Below are 24,153 nucleotides of genomic sequence, written 5' to 3'. Positions count from 1 at the left end.
ATTTTTAGCATTGCGTAGTAGATGTAACTCTTTCGCAAAAAATTTGAGGATCAAGAAATTTCATGATCACCTTCCATGGACTGATACAATATATCTTTTCGCGTTTTGCATTTGCGCCGATCTGCATTTCATTTGCGCCGATTTTTTCTTTCATTTGCGCCGATTTTTATTTTCATTTGTGCCGATTTTTTTAACAGGTGAATTACAGGTAAATTACAGGTGAATAGACTTTTTCCTTGGCCGTACCCGTAGTTCTTTAGCCTCTGTCTTTCGGTCAACTGCTACATGGTTGTGCTCATTCTGTGTTTTGACAATAGTCAGACCATCAGCTGAATCCGTGGTGACTCTGGCTTTAAACGATTTTATGGTACTTTGTAAGATATGTTGTTATGTTTCAGGGCACTGACCTTCCGATATGTATAGCCATCGATGATCAAAGAATTGACTCCTTGGCTCGTTTCGGTGTGCAATATGTCAATAATGTTACAACGAAGTTTCAGAACAATATGAATCAAAATTAACTTAAACAAAAGTGAACAACATTTATAACCAGATTTCACCAATGGTATAGTACACGTACAAGTATTAACTTACCTGTAAATCTAATAAGAAGCAAATATAAAATCGGCGCAAATGAAAAAATGAAATCGGCGCAAATGAAAGAATGAACATTTTTAAAATCGGCGCAAATGTCATACGGCCACAAAATCATACATTTTTGTACATCTGAATAACAACTGTAAATTCAGAAATTATTTCATGCATTTATTATTTTGAAGAATGGACTGAAAAGTGCGATAAATTATTGCGATTTTATGAAAATCTGCATAAAATTGTATCTATTTATTGCAATACTCATTCAGTGGCATAATTTCCAAAGATAAAAAATCTTGCAATAATTTCTGAATTTACAGTACATTGAATGTCAACAAAAATGGTCATGGTAGATTAATGGAATAAAATCTACTTTTACCGGCAATCATTAAAAATCCACCAAAAGGGCTTGCAAATGTCCCATTCTTTATTAAAAATTCGTAGTCTCTCCTACTTTTGCTGTTAATCGCAGACTCAACAAAAATGAGGAAAAACATCAATAAAAATTTCCCTCTCGATACTGTCTTTTGATTGAAAGAAGCTTCCAAGTTTGGTAAAAAAATCCAGGATAGTTTATGAATCTAATAAATGTTTTATAAACTTTAACTGCAGACTATATGTAATGTTAACTGGAAGAAAAACTAAGTCCATTTATAAGTAAAATACGGAAAAAGTGAATTTTTTTTTTACAAAATTTACTTCTGAATAATATCTTATGATCAGAAACAAGCTTTTGTCTAAGTTTGGTAGAAATCAAGGATAGTTTAAGAACATTATAAAAATTTTAAAAACTTAAACCACAGAGTGAATGTTTTGTTTCTGGCAAAAAAACTAAGTCCATTTATAAGTAAAATACGGAAAAGCGGAAATTTATTTTTACAAAATTTTCTTCTTGATACTATCTTATGATCATAAACAAGCTTCTGTCCAAGTTTGGTACAAATCAAGGATAGTTTATGAAAGTTATTAAAATTTAAAAAACTTTAACCACAGAGTGAATGTAATGTTTCCTCGCAGAAAAACTAAGTCCATTTATAAGTAAAATACGGAAAAGTGGAAATTTATTTTTACAAAATTTTCTTCTTGATACTATCTTATGATCATAAACAAGCTTCTGTCCAAGTTTGGTACAAATCAAGGATAGTTTATGAAAGTTATTAAAATTTTAAAAACTTTAACCACAGAGTGAATGTAATGTTTCCTCGCAGAAAAACTAAGTCCATTTATAAGTAAAATACGGAAAAAATGGAATTTTATTTTTACAAAATTTACTTCTGGATACTTTCTTATGATCATAAACAAGCTTCTGTTCAAGTTTGGTAGAAATTCAGTATAGTTTAAGAAAGTTATTAAAATTTCAAAAACTTTAACCACAGAGTGAATATTTGTGGACGCCGCCGCCGACGACAACGACGACGGAATGTAGGATCGCTTAGTCTTGCTTTTTCGACTAAAGTCGAAGGCTCGACAAAAACTACATATATGTATAGTCTAATGCCACAATCGAGAGGGAAAAAGAGATATTATTCTAGTGTTTTTCCCCCCTATTTAATGGTGTTATGAGACATGCAAAAGAGAGTCATCTGATCAACAACAAATACATGAAATGCTATTAACCAATTGAAACATAGTTATTCAATATCAAATATTACTTTTTGTTTAATATTAATGGTTTGCAAATGGTTTATCCAAAAACATGTTAAGTAGATTTATCTAATGTGTTAGTTTATACTTTGTTTAGACAAAACTTTTTACAATCTCAAGGGCAGATAACTCACTAATTATTTTCTATCAAAACAATCTTTTTCAATCAATGCTATTCCTTTTATAATTTATTGTACAATTAATGCAAGCAGCAAAGGTCCATCTTAAATGTCTTATTTGACCTTATTTCTGAATGTTTGCTATTTAATTTGTTGGCGAATAACTAAGACTTTATGTAAGACATTGGAATAATTTGGTCAACGACAAACGAAACAAAACAACATATACCCAGGATAAAGTTTGTAAAATTTCAACAAGAGGACTATTAATAACAATATACCTGAGTGTATGGAATGGACAAAGTATAAACAACTTGAATAAAACATTAGTTTAGGTACTAAATGGTCTTGCCAGCTGCATTATCTAGTTACAAATATATTATTGTCAATAATCCTGATAGATATAACATTCAAATATAATTATTCAACAGATATTATAATTAAAAGAAATATCAAAGGATTTCAAAACAGCTCATTGAGGTATTATTACATGTAGAATAAATAATTGTTTCTTAATATAAATATGTACATTTATACATCAAAACAGCAATCAAACTTTTTAAGGTGACAACCGTAATTTTGAGTCATAGCATCAAGACAATTTTTGTTCGTGGGCTGATTATGGCTATATATATCGCTACATTTGAATTTAAAATGGGAGAAGTTATGTATGGTAGCAATGGCCATGGGTGTTTATATATCTGATCTATTTTCATAGTATGATTTTTTCTTCCTTATCTAACCATTGTGTAAAATACATTTTTCTCACTCATTCAAATTCAAATTTATCTTTAGATCATCATGATCATCATCATGTTTTGGTACATCACTTGAATTTGTAATATGCATGCTTTTCAATGGAAATTGTATTACTCTAAACTCAAATGGTAATGGGTATGTTGCTCATTGTTGAAGGCCGTACTGTGACCTATAGTTGTTAATTTCTGTGTCATTTTGGTCTCTTGTGGACAGTTGTCTCATTGGCAATCATACCACATCTTCTTTTTTAAATGTATATTGTCAACATGCAATTATTTACATAAAATGCAAACTGTCCTATATCAATACCATCACCAAGACAATAACTGACATACTACTACATTAAATTACTTCATAATAAAGAAAAAATATAATGAACATACAACCATATACATTTAAACTGTTGTTAAAACATACATGGTACCCAGGAAGAGATCTTATCAAACTCAACTAAATGTGGGTTTCAACTATATTTTGTACAATGATATTTGAATGTGCCTCTATGGGTGTTTATACTATTTCTAAAGTGCCTTCCCCGGGTACCATGTATGTTTTAATGAGACAGCATTACAATTCTAAAAAAAGTTTTGACTAGATCACACATCAACATTAAAATCACATGTTTTCATGCCTGAGGTAGCTGGACGGAAAGTTCAATCAGGCTGAAGGAAGCTTTTGATTTTACTTAATTACCATGTATATACAATCAGCAATTAACTTCAACTACTTTTGGCTGCCATTCTAACATGGATTCTACAACCCCATGCAAATCTGTGATGAGCAACCTGTTTACTGATAATTACAAAGAAATTTTGAAAGAAGCATTGCTTATTACATAAGTTGTACACATCATTCATTTTATACCCAATTTCCTTTAAGTTATCAGTTCAAATAGAAAATTTGCTTCATTGCTCATTTGTTTTTCCAAAATAAACATTTGTATAATAGAAATTTAAGAATTTCAGTTTCTGTTATACTCGTAATTTCTTCTTTACTTTTTTCAAAGGTACATTTTTCTGCACTACACTTCTTTTCTTTCTAGGTTTTAACCAATCTACTGGTTTATTTTTAACCTGGTTCCACAGTATGTCTTTGATCTTGTTAGGTATAACATTGTGACTTATGGTATGATTAAGTGATGTCAAAGACTGACATTGTAAAATCAATGATTCAAATAGAAACTTGCAATCCTCTGGGGAGTCAAATAAGACATAATCTCTCAATATATCACAAATAAAAGACACTGCAGGTCTCCTCGGGACATTTGAACATGTACGGGAATTGACATCACATGACATACTGCACCCGATACCGTAGGAACATTCACTATCGAAGAAACACCGTTTTTTGCCACCTGAATGTAGCAGTTGTTGTTCAGACATAACACTCTCTAAGTTGACAACTTTTGCCTCAAAATCTGTAGACACACCAAAGTTAGTATGCTTAATATCGCACATGTAAAACTTTGTACTGAACGATTCTGTCAAAATGGAGGACAACTCCAGCAGTCCTATAGCTATCTGTGCTCTCTTCTCCCATGACGGTAACATCCACTGATTATAATTTGGAAAGAAGTACTGCATCACAGGATTAACATCACTTTTCTTCTGATACAATGGTGAACTGGGAATGTAATCATAGGCATAGGCACTTCCACAAGTTCCATTTATCTTAGGAAAACTTGCCTCATCTTGAAAAATCAGCAGGATGAAAAATTCTCTAGTGTGAAGTAGCTGCCACAGAGTATTGGATTCAGCATAATTCATCTGGAATTAAAATATACAACTTATTATTTCAATGTTTGATTTGTTTCTATAAAGAAAATCAATGGAGAATGTGTCCATAGGACAAAGATGATGACCCCGCTTGCATGCAATGTTATAAAGGGGCATAACTCTCAAGAACAGTAAAAGTGACACACCCAAATTCAGACTTGATCTTTGTTATATGGTAATAAGCATTGTGTGTAAGTTTCATAACATTTAGTACATGCAAACTTAAGTTAGGAAACGGAAACTAATTTTGGAATAGATATACAGAAGGAAACATACAGACAGACAAGGGTAACACTTAATACCCTCTCAGCTGCAGCAGGGGCATCTACACTATTAAACGAGAAGACCTCATTTTGTGTGTCGCTTCTCTTCCTTCCACAATAAATTCATCATCATGCAGTGATATTGTTTGGCTCAAATAACAGCCGAAATTCGGCCTTTTCCCCTAGAGAAAATTCCCAATTACTGAAAAAAATGGCTTAAAATTCCTCCCAAAAAGTTTTACATTTTCCCCAAACAGTGATGGCATTGGTAGTAATGTTTGTAAATGATAACATGAATACGATATTTACAAACATTACTACCAATGCCATCACTGTTTGGGGAAAATGTAAAACTTTTTGGGAGGAATTTTAAGCCATTTTTTTCAGTAATTGGGAATTTTCTCTAGGGGAAAAGGCCGAATTTCGGCTGTTATTTGAGCCAAACAATATCACTGCATGATGATGAATTTATTGTGGAAGGAAGAGAAGCGACACACAAAATGAGGTCTTCTCGTTTAATAGTGTAGATGCCCCTGCTGCAGCTGAGAGGGTATTAAGTGTTACCCTTGTCTGTCTGTATGTTTCCTTCTGTATATCTATTCCAAAATTAGTTTCCGTTTCCTAACTTAAGTTTGCATGTACTAAATGTTATGAAACTTACACACAATGCTTATTACCATATAACAAAGATCAAGTCTGAATTTGGGTGTGTCACTTTTACTGTTCTTGAGAGTTATGCCCCTTTATAACATTGCATGCAAGCGGGGTCATCATCTTTGTCCTATGGACACATTCTCCATTGATTTTCTTTATAGAAACAAATCAAACATTGAAATAATAAGTTGTATATTTTAATTCCAGATGAATTATGCTGAATCCAATACTCTGTGGCAGCTACTTCACACTAGAGAATTTTTCATCCTGCTGATTTTTCAAGATGAGGCAAGTTTTCCTAAGATAAATGGAACTTGTGGAAGTGCCTATGCCTATGATTACATTCCCAGTTCACCATTGTATCAGAAGAAAAGTGATGTTAATCCTGTGATGCAGTACTTCTTTCCAAATTATAATCAGTGGATGTTACCGTCATGGGAGAAGAGAGCACAGATAGCTATAGGACTGCTGGAGTTGTCCTCCATTTTGACAGAATCGTTCAGTACAAAGTTTTACATGTGCGATATTAAGCATACTAACTTTGGTGTGTCTACAGATTTTGAGGCAAAAGTTGTCAACTTAGAGAGTGTTATGTCTGAACAACAACTGCTACATTCAGGTGGCAAAAAACGGTGTTTCTTCGATAGTGAATGTTCCTACGGTATCGGGTGCAGTATGTCATGTGATGTCAATTCCCGTACATGTTCAAATGTCCCGAGGAGACCTGCAGTGTCTTTTATTTGTGATATATTGAGAGATTATGTCTTATTTGACTCCCCAGAGGATTGCAAGTTTCTATTTGAATCATTGATTTTACAATGTCAGTCTTTGACATCACTTAATCATACCATAAGTCACAATGTTATACCTAACAAGATCAAAGACATACTGTGGAACCAGGTTAAAAATAAACCAGTAGATTGGTTAAAACCTAGAAAGAAAAGAAGTGTAGTGCAGAAAAATGTACCTTTGAAAAAAGTAAAGAAGAAATTACGAGTATAACAGAAACTGAAATTCTTAAATTTCTATTATACAAATGTTTATTTTGGAAAAACAAATGAGCAATGAAGCAAATTTTCTATTTGAACTGATAACTTAAAGGAAATTGGGTATAAAATGAATGATGTGTACAACTTATGTAATAAGCAATGCTTCTTTCAAAATTTCTTTGTAATTATCAGTAAACAGGTTGCTCATCACAGATTTGCATGGGGTTGTAGAATCCATGTTAGAATGGCAGCCAAAAGTAGTTGAAGTTAATTGCTGATTGTATATACATGGTAATTAAGTAAAATCAAAAGCTTCCTTCAGCCTGATTGAACTTTCCGTCCAGCTACCTCAGGCATGAAAACATGTGATTTTAATGTTGATGTGTGATCTAGTCAAAACTTTTTTTAGAATTGTAATGCTGTCTCATTAAAACATACATGGTACCCGGGGAAGGCACTTTAGAAATAGTATAAACACCCATAGAGGCACATTCAAATATCATTGTACAAAATATAGTTGAAACCCACATTTAGTTGAGTTTGATAAGATCTCTTCCTGGGTACCATGTATGTTTTAACAACAGTTTAAATGTATATGGTTGTATGTTCATTATATTTTTTCTTTATTATGAAGTAATTTAATGTAGTAGTATGTCAGTTATTGTCTTGGTGATGGTATTGATATAGGACAGTTTGCATTTTATGTAAATAATTGCATGTTGACAATATACATTTAAAAAAGAAGATGTGGTATGATTGCCAATGAGACAACTGTCCACAAGAGACCAAAATGACACAGAAATTAACAACTATAGGTCACAGTACGGCCTTCAACAATGAGCAACATACCCATTACCATTTGAGTTTAGAGTAATACAATTTCCATTGAAAAGCATGCATATTACAAATTCAAGTGATGTACCAAAACATGATGATGATCATGATGATCTAAAGATAAATTTGAATTTGAATGAGTGAGAAAAATGTATTTTACACAATGGTTAGATAAGGAAGAAAAAATCATACTATGAAAATAGATCAGATATATAAACACCCATGGCCATTGCTACCATACATAACTTCTCCCATTTTAAATTCAAATGTAGCGATATATATAGCCATAATCAGCCCACGAACAAAAATTGTCTTGATGCTATGACTCAAAATTACGGTTGTCACCTTAAAAAGTTTGATTGCTGTTTTGATGTATAAATGTACATATTTATATTAAGAAACAATTATTTATTCTACATGTAATAATACCTCAATGAGCTGTTTTGAAATCCTTTGATATTTCTTTTAATTATAATATCTGTTGAATAATTATATTTGAATGTTATATCTATCAGGATTATTGACAATAATATATTTGTAACTAGATAATGCAGCTGGCAAGACCATTTAGTACCTAAACTAATGTTTTATTCAAGTTGTTTATACTTTGTCCATTCCATACACTCAGGTATATTGTTATTAATAGTCCTCTTGTTGAAATTTTACAAACTTTATCCTGGGTATATGTTGTTTTGTTTCGTTTGTCGTTGACCAAATTATTCCAATGTCTTACATAAAGTCTTAGTTATTCGCCAACAAATTAAATAGCAAACATTCAGAAATAAGGTCAAATAAGACATTTAAGATGGACCTTTGCTGCTTGCATTAATTGTACAATAAATTATAAAAGGAATAGCATTGATTGAAAAAGATTGTTTTGATAGAAAATAATTAGTGAGTTATCTGCCCTTGAGATTGTAAAAAGTTTTGTCTAAACAAAGTATAAACTAACACATTAGATAAATCTACTTAACATGTTTTTGGATAAACCATTTGCAAACCATTAATATTAAACAAAAAGTAATATTTGATATTGAATAACTATGTTTCAATTGGTTAATAGCATTTCATGTATTTGTTGTTGATCAGATGACTCTCTTTTGCATGTCTCATAACACCATTAAATAGGGGGGAAAAACACTAGAATAATATCTCTTTTTCCCTCTCGATTGTGGCATTAGACTATACATATATGTAGTTTTTGTCGAGCCTTCGACTTTAGTCGAAAAAGCAAGACTAAGCGATCCTACATTCCGTCGTCGTTGTCGTCGGCGGCGGCGTCCACAAATATTCACTCTGTGGTTAAAGTTTTTGAAATTTTAATAACTTTCTTAAACTATACTGAATTTCTACCAAACTTGAACAGAAGCTTGTTTATGATCATAAGAAAGTATCCAGAAGTAAATTTTGTAAAAATAAAATTCCATTTTTTCCGTATTTTACTTATAAATGGACTTAGTTTTTCTGCGAGGAAACATTACATTCACTCTGTGGTTAAAGTTTTTAAAATTTTAATAACTTTCATAAACTATCCTTGATTTGTACCAAACTTGGACAGAAGCTTGTTTATGATCATAAGATAGTATCAAGAAGAAAATTTTGTAAAAATAAATTTCCACTTTTCCGTATTTTACTTATAAATGGACTTAGTTTTTCTGCGAGGAAACATTACATTCACTCTGTGGTTAAAGTTTTTTAAATTTTAATAACTTTCATAAACTATCCTTGATTTGTACCAAACTTGGACAGAAGCTTGTTTATGATCATAAGATAGTATCAAGAAGAAAATTTTGTAAAAATAAATTTCCGCTTTTCCGTATTTTACTTATAAATGGACTTAGTTTTTTTGCCAGAAACAAAACATTCACTCTGTGGTTTAAGTTTTTAAAATTTTTATAATGTTCTTAAACTATCCTTGATTTCTACCAAACTTAGACAAAAGCTTGTTTCTGATCATAAGATATTATTCAGAAGTAAATTTTGTAAAAAAAAAATTCACTTTTTCCGTATTTTACTTATAAATGGACTTAGTTTTTCTTCCAGTTAACATTACATATAGTCTGCAGTTAAAGTTTATAAAACATTTATTAGATTCATAAACTATCCTGGATTTTTTTACCAAACTTGGAAGCTTCTTTCAATCAAAAGACAGTATCGAGAGGGAAATTTTTATTGATGTTTTTCCTCATTTTTGTTGAGTCTGCGATTAACAGCAAAAGTAGGAGAGACTACGAATTTTTAATAAAGAATGGGACATTTGCAAGCCCTTTTGGTGGATTTTTAATGATTGCCGGTAAAAGTAGATTTTATTCCATTAATCTACCATGACCATTTTTGTTGACATTCAATGTACTGTAAATTCAGAAATTATTGCAAGATTTTTTATCTTTGGAAATTATGCCACTGAATGAGTATTGCAATAAATAGATACAATTTTATGCAGATTTTCATAAAATCGCAATAATTTATCGCACTTTTCAGTCCATTCTTCAAAATAATAAATGCATGAAATAATTTCTGAATTTACAGTTGTTATTCAGATGTACAAAAATGTATGATTTTGTGGCCGTATGACATTTGCGCCGATTTTAAAAATGTTCATTCTTTCATTTGCGCCGATTTCATTTTTTCATTTGCGCCGATTTTATATTTGCTTCTTATTAGATTTACAGGTAAGTTAATACTTGTACGTGTACTATACCATTGGTGAAATCTGGTTATAAATGTTGTTCACTTTTGTTTAAGTTAATTTTGATTCATATTGTTCTGAAACTTCGTTGTAACATTATTGACATATTGCACACCGAAACGAGCCAAGGAGTCAATTCTTTGATCATCGATGGCTATACATATCGGAAGGTCAGTGCCCTGAAACATAACAACATATCTTACAAAGTACCATAAAATCGTTTAAAGCCAGAGTCACCACGGATTCAGCTGATGGTCTGACTATTGTCAAAACACAGAATGAGCACAACCATGTAGCAGTTGACCGAAAGACAGAGGCTAAAGAACTACGGGTACGGCCAAGGAAAAAGTCTATTCACCTGTAATTTACCTGTAATTCACCTGTTAAAAAAATCGGCACAAATGAAAATAAAAATCGGCGCAAATGAAAGAAAAAATCGGCGCAAATGAAATGCAGATCGGCGCAAATGCAAAACGCGAAAAGATATATTGTATCAGTCCATGGAAGGTGATCATGAAATTTCTTGATCCTCAAATTTTTTGCGAAAGAGTTACATCTACTACGCAATGCTAAAAATGTAATAATATTAAAGCACAAATGTTTAAGATTTTAAAATATTTGTTACTTTTCTGGTATTTTACTGTTGCTATGCATTTGTGAGTTGTTGTCTTCAGTTAATTATTTATGTTTTTGTTATTTATATTATTTGTGTTCATGGAAGATTCTTGATAAAATGTGTATTTTTGAAGACAATATGTTGAAATATTACTGTTATGTCCTTTGTTTTTTTTGTGTTATTGAGTTTTTGTCTCCTTGTTGTGTATTACACATTTTGTTTTTCTATACTGATCCTGATCAGGGAATGTGTCAGTGTATAAACTGGAGTGCATTTGTAATTTCTTTATTGTCTCAATTAATTGATTACTTTTAATATTTGTAAATTCTTTATGAAAGACAAAGAACAAAACATTATTATGTAGACAATGGAATTTATGTAGCGTCTGTTGGTTGTTACATCTTTTCAAAGCATTTTATAAACTTATCTCCTATATCTCTTGTTATTATTCAGCATACTGCCAGTATTTCATGTTTTAGAATGAATGATTTAATCAGCCAACACATTGACATATTGTTATACATACCTTCAATGTTTTATTTGTATATTTTCCAAAAAGAAAATGTATGATAAATGCTTGTTTTTGCCCCTTAAATTCGAAAATAAAATTAAAAAAGTGAATTAATCTATCACAATCTGATTTAATTACAGAGCCTTGTTATTAATATTGAGATTTGGGGCCACAAATGTACCAAAAAATATTTTGCTGTAATATATCTTACTGTGGGTATTTTTTTTTTTTTTAGGAAGGCTTTGGATCATATCTTTGATTTTGCAAAAATCTAAGTTCAAAACGGAAATTTTAGAAATCACATTTTCATTTTCATATTAAATTAGATTCCTAAGTGAATTATAAATAGTCTTGTATTTTAGATGGTTGAAATTCAAAATAGCTCATGCTACTTTATAAATTTATTGCAAATGGATTTGACATCCATAAATTTAAATGATAGTGTTGTATTTTATTACGTTTTATTGTTTGTTTATACAAATGTATCTGTTTGTCAGAAGTTTTATCACATGATTTTACATTATCTAGTCAAGAAAGTGTTCAAATTTATTCCCAGTGACTTATACTTGAGATGTTTGTTGTATTTAGAATTTTTAGATTTTTGGGATTTAAAAGTTTTTGCTTGCACATGGTTGCTCTTATTCCATATACTGTGGATTCATTTATTTCGTGGGTATTATTTTTTGTAGATTGCAGAAAACTTACATATATATATGGATATTTGATTTCATGGTTTTGCCAATCTCTGTATACAAAGCCTATTGAAAATATGATATTTGTTGAACATTTGAATTCGTGGTTCAACTGTACCCACGAAACCCACGAAAATTGGTATCCAACAAATAATAATGAATCCACAGTAAAAAGAACAAAGATATGATCCTTGAATATGTTTGTGTAGTTTGTATGATATTTGTCTATATTAAGTTGATATATATTTATTTATCTTAACAAATTATATAACATATCCATTTGTAATGCTGTACGGAGATTGTTTTTTTGGGGGGTCAAAATGGTCTTATTTTAAAATTTTCTCCTTATCACTGCCAATCCTTAATTTCAGTACAAAATTGATCAAATTTTTATATATTTTATCATTTGTATATTTTTTTTTTACTTCATTAGGATTATACCTTTAAATTTGTTTGTCCAGGAGATGGGAAAAACAGTCAACACTTGATTAAAATTGTAATTTTTACACTGTAAGGGTACTAATAGTAATTCACATGCATTTCCAAAACAGATATTTTCCGCAAAAAATAAGTCCTTATTGATATTGTTTGTCTGTTGTATTTTTTTTCTATGGTAATTCAGCCAAATTACTAAAAACTAGTTTTATTTACCATTTAAATGATGACATTGTTGTTTTTATTTTAATATTTATAATAACAAATAATCAAGGATAACATTTAATGTAAAATTTAACCCTTGCTTTAAAATACATTTCTGAAAATGGTTTTTCAAATTAACGTTGCCAAAAATACCCTGAAATGTACTGTCTTTGTTCCGTATATATTGTGTCAATATGTTGACGATTTGATTATCAAGTTATTAATGTGTTGAAGTTTGATTTTCATGCTATTTTAAATATGTTGAAGATTTTATAATTACATTATTGATATGTATAAAGATATGTAGTTCAGTTATTCTTCAGGAAGGTTGTGAAGAAGTGATGTAGATTGAGATTTAAGATAAAAATGATATAAGGTGTGAAGACTGCCAGGGAGAATAAATATGTAGATGTTTTTTTTAATAGAAATTATATAAAAAATATATAAAATTCATTGCCAGGGGGAATGTGAGTACTACCAGGTAGTAGGCTACATTACTTGTTATTAAATTATTTATTATATACAATTAGTTTTTATTACTTCAATTTAGGATAACTTTAAAAGGACTTCCCTTCCAACTTAAATTAACATGATTTTAAAGAAAAGAAACAAGGATCAATATTTTACGGTGTTTATTATGATCTAGTTGATAGTAACAATGTTGAATTATCTCCCCCTAATAGGGAAAAAGGTCTTTATACAATAACTTGAAGGTGTCATAACTTATGGTCGAAAAAAAAACAACCACAAATTATGTTTAACAAATTAAGGTACTAAGATAGGAGGGACAAAGAAATTACAGTGCACATATTTTGGCCTAATCAAAATTTTACCATTACTCAACTAGTTGGGGATTGTAAAATAATGGTACACACACATGATGCAATGTTTATCTGGTTAGAATTGTGACATATTTTATGCCCATCCTTCAATAGAAAAAGATAATTTGCTATTATGTTTTCTTTTCTGTGTGTCTGTTCCTCTGTTTTTACATAGTCTGTCCTATATCAGTTTACAGTTTTGTTTGAAGGTTGTTTATCATTATGTTGTGGTCATATCAATTTTAAAGTGAGTCTGCTGGTTTATTGTGCTTTGATTTATTTTCAAAGATACAGGACATGGAAAAGAGAGATGACATATGGTAAAATGGACATACATTAAGAATTTTGAATAATATGGAACTGTGACATTTAAGGCTCCAGACTTTTTTTGTAGTTGCTTCAAAGTATGAACTGCTTGATAAATTAATACGGTCCTTTGAAAGCCTATGATAGATCAATGATACTTAAGGATTGTGTACCCTTGTGTTGCTTCAATGCTAAACATATGGAAATTTTATAGAAAATCCACAGCCTTTCCCCTTGTACTCTCATATTTTGCAATTCGGTGCCTGGTAGATAGAGGATTATTGTATGCAGTGCTAGCAATGATTTCCTTTAAACAAGTTTATAAATTTAAATATTGGTGAAATCAATGAAACAATGAATAATAATGCTTTGCAATTAGTTTCCACTTAGTATACGTACACAATGGCACACCTCTATTATTCATCATCTTTTCTGTTTTCATACTATTGCAGTTTTAAAATTTTGTAATTACATGGCTACAGAAGGGATCATAAACCTTAAGAGGAAATTGGAAATTTCTACTCTATGTTAGAAAGTACATTTTGTATTATTGCCAATAAGACAAGTGTCCAAAGAAGATCAACAGACAAAAAATTAAACAAATTCAGGTTAAAATAAGGCCCTCAGCAATGAGAAAAAAAGGATTAGTAGGAAATTTTAAACTTTGTCCTTAATCTTGGATAGAACTTTAAAACAAACTGTAACAAGATTGCAAAAAATGATATGTTTCACCTGTTTAGCTGATAATGATCGAAAGGTCTTTAGGATCAAGGTCTTTTAAATATAGATAACAGACGCTTCTGATGATAGTTGAAGGTTAGATAAACCCTGATAGATGGACATGTACACTTTACAATCATTCTATAAACAATAGAGACATGTCTGGCTTTCTTGTAAATTTATAGTATAATACAAGTATTGAATCCAAATTGCAATATTTAGACATATAAACTATGAAAACATTCAAAGTCAATGAACTATGACTAAGGGGCAGGACCAAACAATCTGTATGGAAATGAGCAATGCCAATGCTTCTAAAACTGCATACCTAATACCATTAACTTATCATAAGTGATTCCCTAATCCCTAAACAAGTTAAAAGTTTTTTTAGTCAATAAACATTGATAGGCAAGGGAGCCAAATAATTTCCGTGAAAAGAATTAATGCATATGCTAAAACTACCATTAAGTTAACATTAGTGGTTCCTCCTAAACTGATCAATAACAAACTAAAACTATATTAAACGTCAAGTCAATAGACCATGACTTAGTGGAAGGCAGAGAATGATCTCCATGGAAATGATATGTGTCAATGCTTATAATCATGGATCTGCATACCACATCATTGACCTACCACTTGTGGTTCCTCTTAAATTGACCTAATCACAAACTAATCATGTAGTTAGCAAAGTTCAAAGTCAATAGAATATGACTGTTGTAGTAGTGTCTCCATGGAAATGGGATGTGCCAATGATTATACAACTGCATACCAAATATCAAAGACCTTCCAGTAGTGGTTCCCTTAAAGCTGATCTAATCAGGAATTGGAATGAATTTAAGGTTTATATGTTCCTCTATCGGCTTTATCTGACCTTGAACTCATTTCATGGTTTATTTGTCATCATTTGAGTATGCATACACTAAATCTGGAATACAGGCAAAAAATACCACTGATGAATACATGCATAAACAGATATTTCTTTCTGTTAAAACCATCTATATAAAGGACAGAAAGCTTCTTCATCCATAATCTTCCCAATTCTTTGGCTGAATATAATTCCAGCAGATATTCTGTTCAATCTTTTTAAATTTCAAGGCAATTTAATTCATTGAAATAGTGGTCTGACTGTCTGAAGCATGAGTTCACTGAGAGATATGGTTAATTTATGACATGGCTCCTAGGCCTATCGAGGGGTATATGGAATAGTTGCTTCGACCAACATTGGAGGCCACAAACACCATTCTTAATTGTAAATACCATTTGAACCTTAGAAGGGCACACTACTCTGTGTTATTTCATTTTATTCATATATAATTAACTTTCATCATTATTGCTGAATTGGTTTATACAGAAATAAGAAGATGTGGTATGAGTGCCAATGAGACAACTCTCTATCCTAGTCACAATGTGTAAAGTAAACAATTATAATTCAAAGTACTGCCTCCAACAAATAGCCTTGGCTCACACCGAACAGTAAGCTATAAATGGCCCCAAAATTACTAGTGTAAAAACAATTAAACAGGAAAAAGTCTAATCTATACAAAAAAGAGAAACAAGAACAACTTATGAAACACAACAAAGGACTACTGAACAAAAGGTTCCTGACTTATTTGCATACAGGTATAATTATAAACAGGAAAAGATCAGCAACACTTTTAATTTCTTTTTGTTCATTTATTCTATTTAAAAAAAAACATTTCAATACATATATTCTATATAAATACTATCAAAACATCACTATATAACTTAGTATTATATAAGAAAAGAAGTACGCTTAGTTTTATAATGTAGTATTGTCTCCTTACTAAAGTTAGGATTTTAAAATCTTTGTTAAGCGCCATTCATGACCTATCTTCAGATATCACATGATTTTCTTTTTTTTTTATAATTATAAATGTGGTAACATTATATATAGTACTTTTTTTGTTCAAATAAAAAAACTTCCATGGAGAAGAAATAGAAAATCTGTATGCAAGATAGTTATGTCCTACCCAAAATATTGTTTTAAAAACTTTTAAATACAGGTGATTTCAAGCTTTATCAATGTTAAATGATTTTTTGTCTACTGATCAAAATATTTTGTAATGTTTTTGCATTAAGAGTCATGTGAGATTTGTGTCTAGGTCTTCAATGCAGATTTGAAACTAAGTAAGCAATACTTCTAACAATGGCAATCAGGCAAGCTGAGCTAACAAAAATACTGAAAACAACTTTACAATACATGTTTATACTGTGCAGAATGTAAAAAGTGAACATAATTTCAGTATTTTAACAATGTAAATTCTTAGTATTTCCAATTTTACAGACTTTTATAAGAAAATATATAGATGATATTTAACATAAGTAGAACTGTTCATATGTAAAGCTACCTCAGTACCAATTTTTTCAACAGTAACATTCACAATAATAAGAGAATCTACATATTTTTAAAAGAAATATTACACCACAATAAGATTATGGCAGACATTATCAAAAATCAAAGGCTGCCTTTTTCAATTAATAAGTACAAACACCTTTAGCACTGAAATGTTAGATTTATGTTAACTCCATACAAAGATCAAAATGTCATAGTTTCAACAGTTTAGACCAATTCAGTTCAAAATTATACACCAGTAGGTATCATCCAAGGATATAATCAATGTGATAGTCAAGAATTGAATCAGATATTATTTGGAATCAACAAAGAAACCTTAGGAACACAACAAAAGTAAGTTCTTTTTATAAGAAGGAAAAAGTTAAAAAATAATCTTAATTTTCTATCAATAATATAACGCTGGAAAACTAAGTTTGAAAGAAATTCAAATGAAAGTGAATGCAAGATGAGACAGAGATAATAAAACACAAAATCAATAGCATTCTAAACATAAAACATGTAGTTTTTCTCATTTTGGAAGTTGCTAAAAAGAATTTCAACAGTATGTAAATTGAGTTCACTTAGAAATAGTAATACACACCCAGGGGAACCATAACTCCTCTATTTCAATTAATCGAATTAAAATCACATAAGACAGGAAGAACAAGACAACATCTATCTTATGTTTTTGGATATAAGTTAATAACTGTGACTCTTTTCACAAAAATTCTTACTAGAAAAAATACTTGTAAGTCTTGAACATGTCTGTATGACTTATGATAAGTTATTGTTGAAGATTTTTTGGTGAAAAGAGCCCCTGCTGCGTAAGTTATTGAGGACTTGACCCACATGATGTTTGAGGTCACATTCAAGGCAAGAGATGGGTATATAACATACTTTATACAAAAAATTCATATATCTTTTAAAATTATAACATGACTGGTATTTTATCATGAAAATGACAATTTATGACAATGAACTGTAAATGCTATTAAATCATATTAACTAAAGCTACAAAACTTTTGTTAGTCAATCGAAAAACTATTAAATTATTCATCTGGTGATAATAATATGACTTGTGTGACATGCAGTTACTAAAATCAATGTTTTAAATCCTAAAGATTATTATTCTGGTACATAATTTTTTCCAATACACTTCAATAAAGTAAGACATTTTCTTTTTTACATAAAGTAAACCTGTTTTTTCTTCTCAAACTTATATTTATTGGCTCTAATGGAAACCTCAAAACACAACTAGTGAAAAATATAAACTATGCCCAAATCTCTACAAACAATGGAATATAGTTTAATGAATGCAAACCATGAGACAGGAAGAATAAAGCTCAAGCCCTGCACCTTAATTTACTTAGGAGCATGAAGAAGAAGCTCACATGATCTCATTTCTAATCAAAGATATGTATTTATTATATTAAAAAACAATCTTATCTGAATAACTGACAAATATTTGATCTGAACTATAGACCTATGCTATGGTACAAGAAAAAAAGACAATTATGTATGATTTTGAAAAGTGTCCTCTCAATAAATTGTATTCAAATTCTTAATATGAAAAGGAATGTTAGGGAATAATTGTCAATGAGACAGCCACCCAATTGCACAGAATAAAAAAAAAACATCTGGAGGTCCACATACATTTTATATTGCCCAATTTTACTTTTCATCTCAGCTTTCTACTCTAGGAAGTGTTAACAAAATTGACAAACTTGAACTTATATCTACAATTACATTTTGGACATACACAACTGCATCCAGCAGTAATAAGTAAACAAGGCACAACAAATTTAAAGCTGCATAAAAAATACACTAAAAGTAAATTAAGTTAGGCCGAACTAACCTTAATTCTGGTCTTCTAAACATAATACAACACTTTGACACTTAAGATATGACCAATCACTCATTAAAAGTAGGGCATTTTTTTCTCCACAATTTAAAACAATAAATTGAGCATTTTCTGTTTTCCTAAATTGACAGGATATATATTTTTAAGAAAATTCTTTTTTTTTTGGTTATAATAATAAGAGGCCCCAATAGACTTGAATCTCTCAATTACTCTTGAATCTCTCAATTACTATTGAGCAAATTCACACTAACAATACATAAAGAAGCAACATAACACATAAACTATTGTTATAAAATTAACTTATTACGAATAGAAATAATATGTAGTTTCTCCGGTGTAAGAGAATCAATCAGAAGGCAAATTCTAAAAATAATTATTTTGGGATATTGCTTTCAGGATATGAGTCTAACTGTAAGGACTTATTTATGCTATCAACTTGCTTTCCTATTTAAAAAAGAACTACATATTTATTGTTGCAGATTATACATTTCTTTACTAAAATTCCTTGGTTCAAATTAAATGAAATTCTTATCAAAATTTGCATGAATAAGTGCACATTTATTTTTGAAGTGGAAGTACTCACATATATGAGATCATATTTTAAACATTACAACAGTAACCTAGGTAACATAATTCTAGAGGAAGAAGTAATGGAAGCAAACCTCATTATAAATTAATAACTCTCACAAAATACTGGATTAATAAAAGTACAATATTTATATGTTATAATCTCATTTAGATATAATACTGATAAATGCACTTGGTTACTGTTTCTATGGCAACTCATCAGTCAGAAAGATTCAGAAATATTATATAAGACAGAAGACGACATAATTAATGAAAAGTATAAATAAATCACAGACTATTATCATTACATAATACCCAAATATTTAGCTAAATGTTTTCTTCACTTAATTTGTACAGAACGGACATTGATAAAATGTTAATGAGCAAATACAATAATGTAATTCACAACTCTTTTTTATTAACTATATACATCTATCTTTAAACAATAAGCACTTATTATAATAAATAATTTATATACATAAACATAAATAAAAAATGTAACCATCCTATGTACTGAGACATAATTTCTGTCAATACACAACCATTATAATTTTATTTTAAAGGCATGTATATAACAATAAGTAGCTTTAAAGAATAGGTGTTTGAATGTTTAAATGTAAACTAATATGTCACTGACAAATTCTATTACATTCATTTAGATGGTAGTAAAACCTATAGTTTTAAAACTTAAACCCCTCCTAACTGGTCACAATATTATCTGAAGTAAGTGACCTGTGGCTGGGTCTTGAGAAATAGTTCTAAAAGAGAATCAAGTATTTTATTTTAAGTGCTTCTTAATTTTCATGAAACTTTTATTTTTTTTCAAAATCTAAATACCATGAACATTAATTGAATATTGCCTAGTTTATTCTAATTGGCCCATGTAGCTTCAGAGATGTCAGAGGGCAAAAGCTTACAATGTGCCTATAGGCAAGCTGAATTAAATAAGTTTGTTTTAAAATTTTAATCAGTATGGATATCTTTTAATTGCTATTTCAGACAGTAATACTCTATTATCATCATATAAATGCCTTTAAAATAAAAAATTGCCATTACAAGGTTGTCATTAAATGGTGAGTTCTATCATGTACTCCAAACTATACCACTAAGTGTAAAACCTCATATTAGAATTAATCTCACAAAACAGTACCAAGCCCTAGAAAATGAAATATTGGTGTCTTGGGACATGATCAGATTTCTTCATACATTTCTCAACAAAATAATAGATTTTCTTGGCGTTTCATGATTAAGTAATGTAAATAAACTAATACAAATGTCATGATAAGTAAATGAGACAAGTAAGGGTTTACTGGCATCTGTTAAAAGGTCTTGTCGTAAGTAGTAATATTATTTATATCACATATCTACAAAGTTAGATTTGTTACTATGATAGAATAGACGATTTTATATTCATAAGAAAAATGTCCATTTTTTTCTCAAAATGTTACAGCCCATTGTATTTAAGATAAACATATATGTTGTTACAAAAGTGTCTGTACATCAATCTAATTTTCTGTCAGTAATTTTGACAAGAAGTAAGGACAAACAAAATATTAGTCCTCATTTTTTTTCTATAATTTTTTAAATCCTTTTTTGTATGAAGTCTGTGATGTTACAGATGAGAAAATTGTCACTGCAGTAATGGCAAGTAATTGATGGTTCCAATATATAGAATTTGTTGATGTTACATTGGAATATATGACATGTACATGTCTGATGCTGGTTTAATATAACACAATTATTTCTATGAGACAAAGTTTTAACATAATAGGTCTTTGTTGTTATCGAAGTGCTGTAGTTCCATCTTTGTCAACTATAAGTACTAACCCTGAAGCTGAAATCAGAAAAACAAGTAAACATATCAGAAAATAAATGAAGAATGTATCCATGAGACACAGATGCCACAACTTTTAAATATACCATAAGTTCTGCAATTTGTCCAATAATAACTGGACATAACTTGAGAAACAGTGAAAGGGTAACAATTAATGCACCCATTGACTAGGGTGGGGCATTAAAACCGATTTTTTTGTGATAAAAAAACAATTTACACAATTAATTGTATTTATAGAATTGATGGCCTGCTTTGCTGGCGGGTAACATTAAAGACAAAACAGCTACTTTAGAGGATTGGAATACAGACATTTGAAGAAATGATTCAGTTTATTTTTGTCAAAGGAAACAATATGATTTCACATTTTGTAGAGGTAAACTAGGTGCATATATCTAGTGTTTCAGCTAATATGGTCATTTTGCATGGTCACATGAACAAAATATGTAGTGAAATACAAAACTTATCTATATAGCAATTCTTTAGAACTTACATTCACTTGGATCTTTTAAACCAAAATCAGCAGAACTAAGAAGTTCATTCACTAGATCTTCTGCATCTACCCTGGTATCGTCAACTCTCAACTTTACTTTAATAGAATCATCCTTTACCTACAATATTCATATGTTTTAAAGTTATACTTAAAGTATAGTCTTCATTCCTTTATAATAATTTATATTACATTATAAATCCTCTTACTATTACTTCTTCCTATCATGTCACTTTGTAAAGATATTGGCATAGAATATGCAGCTAACACATCACATAGACTGATGGAGAAGGAGTGTTGTATTATTTAGAACATATCTGGAAAACTTCATTATACTAAAAGGAGTTTTGAGCATAATGATCCCTTATCGTTTCCAGTTTTGTTGATTTTAGGCTACCAGTAATTGTATTTCATGTTGTTATGTACTGGAGCATTATCAGATATATATCTGTGAAGTGATCCATAAACTGTTCTTTGTTTTATGTTGGTTTTTTTTTCAAAGGTCATGGTGTTGTCTCCCCTTCAGGTTTTTTCAAAGGTCATGGTGTTGTCTCCCCTTTAAGGTTTTTTCAAAGGTCATGGTGTTGTCTCCCCTTCAGGTTTTTGATTGATCATTTCTGATAATAATTTGTACAAGTTTCTCTCCTTAAGAGATTCAAGTCTTTGGAGGAAATCAATCTACAATGGTAGACAAGTTGAAATGTCTTATTTACTTATTTGATTATAATTGGAAAATATGAGGAAATTTAAGTTTTTCTTGATACATGTATTCTTAAAACTTCAAATCGTTTAAAGATGTCAACATGGTCAAGGTCAGGGAAATCCTGTTTAAAATAATTGCCATTTATTTTTAGCTGTAATCAGGTAATTGTGACAAACATCACCAAAACAATAACAAACAAATCCAATACCTTTCCCCTCTTGAGATCATACTGTAGAGCTGAACCAGCACTGGGACTTCTGTTAATATAAATTAAATATACAAGTTCAAATAACAATTTAGTATCACAACATACATCAAGGAGTACATTGAAGATCTAGCAACACAAAAAAGAATAAATCTGGTTTAAGGATGGAAACAAAAATATCTCTTCTGCACTTCCAGGTTGTAAGCAAGCAAGAAACTACATAAAAAATATATGTCACTTGTCTTCAAAGAGGAACATCATTACTAAACAACAAATTTTTTTTCTTCCTATTTTCATTTTTCTTTCATTCAAACTAAACGAATATTTAAACATTCCTATCATAGCTTTTCCATTTTGTTTGGAGACTGACATTATTTTTTTAAACTACATATGTTAGTTATTAGGTATAACATTTTTTTATAACTTGAATAAATGTGTGTTCATTTTTGTAAAATAACATTAGTTTTTCAATAGCCTAAATATGTTCATTACCTAGTATGTGTAGGATTATCATTTCCTATACTTGACTGTCTACTATGCTGTTGTGAGGAATACCCTGTTGACCCACGAGAATGCTGACTTGCATAGCTATCATTCCGAGAATGGCCTTTAATTAGTTCTGGACCATGCTCTAATTCTAAATTGTCTGAAAAAGTAAAGCAAGAATTGTTTTAAAATGTCAAGTCAAGGAAGCTAAACCATTGTAGTGTCTTTTTTTTAATTTGCATGGTTTATTTTCTCCAATGCTCTAAATTGCTCTTACCATCACAAGCTTTAACAGTATACTGTAAACCAACTTGATACTTTATTGCCCCTTTTAGTCCACATCACAGCTATTTAATTTCCACAATTTTCAAATGTATTCAATGTAGTTAAAAAGAAAAGATCTAAGTTTTATGAATTCAAGGTGATTTATATTCACGTTATTTTTCTTCTAGAAAAAAATTGCTCTGGAAAAATCAGTTGGTTTACATGTCATTCATGTTTTAAAAAATCACTTTCTTGTTTTGTATACATTGTACATCTCTCATCTAAGCAGGAATGCTGTCTGAGGCTTTTGATCAACATTTATTGCATATGATTTAACACCAAAAGTTTTAAAACTTTTTATTCCAGCAAAGTATGGAAATATTTATGTTTTATACCTCAAACAGGACAAAATCAAATGGAAATGTTGTGAAAAGTAAGACGTGAAGGTATATCTTGATAGTGCATCAAAATGTTAAGGAAAAATAAATGAGAAATCATTTCTGTATTATATACACTTATGTATCACACCAACTCTGCATATAAAAAAGAAATGGTTCAAGCTGGATTATTTCCCATGTAATAGGAGAAAACTCTATAGGATGGCAATTTCCCATTACAAATGTTTTATAAGATTTTCTGATAGGGTGATACTTTAAAGTAAAGTAGAAGTTATGTTAATTGTCCAATTGTTTCTATTAGTACAACTGCCTAAAATAATTTTGTTTTTAAATCTCACTAACTGCTTCCCTGAAGTGTCAAAGTAGAAAT

The 24,153-nt window shown here is 30.1% G+C and overlaps 2 protein-coding genes and 1 long non-coding RNA gene across 4 annotated transcripts; 1 reads left to right on the top strand and 2 right to left on the bottom strand.

The window, feature by feature from the left end:
- Positions 1-2,506: 2,506 nt before the first annotated feature.
- On the bottom strand, positions 2,507-4,882 carry LOC139509703 (divergent protein kinase domain 1B-like). The gene is made up of 2 exons (XM_071296245.1): positions 3,383-4,882; positions 2,507-3,278 (listed from the first exon to the last, which is right to left on the bottom strand). Exon 1 carries the CDS (start codon positions 4,880-4,882, stop codon positions 4,088-4,090), a length of 795 nt encoding a protein of 264 aa, XP_071152346.1. The 3' UTR covers positions 2,507-3,278; positions 3,383-4,087.
- A 1,133-nt stretch (positions 4,883-6,015) lies between these two features.
- Positions 6,016-8,484, top strand: LOC139509701 (divergent protein kinase domain 1B-like). The gene is made up of 2 exons (XM_071296244.1): positions 6,016-7,515; positions 7,620-8,484. The coding sequence occupies exon 1, from the start codon at positions 6,016-6,018 to the stop codon at positions 6,808-6,810; it is 795 nt and encodes a 264-aa protein (XP_071152345.1). The 3' UTR covers positions 6,811-7,515; positions 7,620-8,484.
- A 7,800-nt stretch (positions 8,485-16,284) lies between these two features.
- LOC139509702 (uncharacterized) lies at positions 16,285-23,305 on the bottom strand. 2 transcript variants are annotated; one of them, XR_011661798.1, is made up of 5 exons: positions 23,128-23,305; positions 22,639-22,687; positions 21,731-21,848; positions 19,396-21,240; positions 16,285-19,298 (listed from the first exon to the last, which is right to left on the bottom strand). It is a non-coding gene; the product is annotated as an uncharacterized lncRNA (long non-coding RNA). The 2 variants fall into 2 exon arrangements; XR_011661797.1 differs by having other exon boundaries at positions 16,285-21,240; positions 23,128-23,301.
- Positions 23,306-24,153: the final 848 nt, after the last annotated feature.

This window comes from Mytilus edulis, unplaced genomic scaffold (genome assembly GCF_963676685.1).
Source record: "Mytilus edulis unplaced genomic scaffold, xbMytEdul2.2 SCAFFOLD_786, whole genome shotgun sequence".
Taxonomy (NCBI): Eukaryota; Metazoa; Mollusca; class Bivalvia; order Mytilida; family Mytilidae; genus Mytilus; species Mytilus edulis.
The sequence above is the reverse complement of the archived record's forward strand: the minus strand, read 5'-3'. Positions and strand labels throughout refer to the sequence as shown.

What these genes read in the sequence shown, in the direction of transcription:
- LOC139509703 (XM_071296245.1), bottom strand. Translation starts at nt 4,882, where the DNA reads ATGAATTATGCTGAATCCAATACTCTGTGGCAGCTACTTCACACTAGA.
- LOC139509701 (XM_071296244.1), top strand. Translation starts at nt 6,016, where the DNA reads ATGAATTATGCTGAATCCAATACTCTGTGGCAGCTACTTCACACTAGA.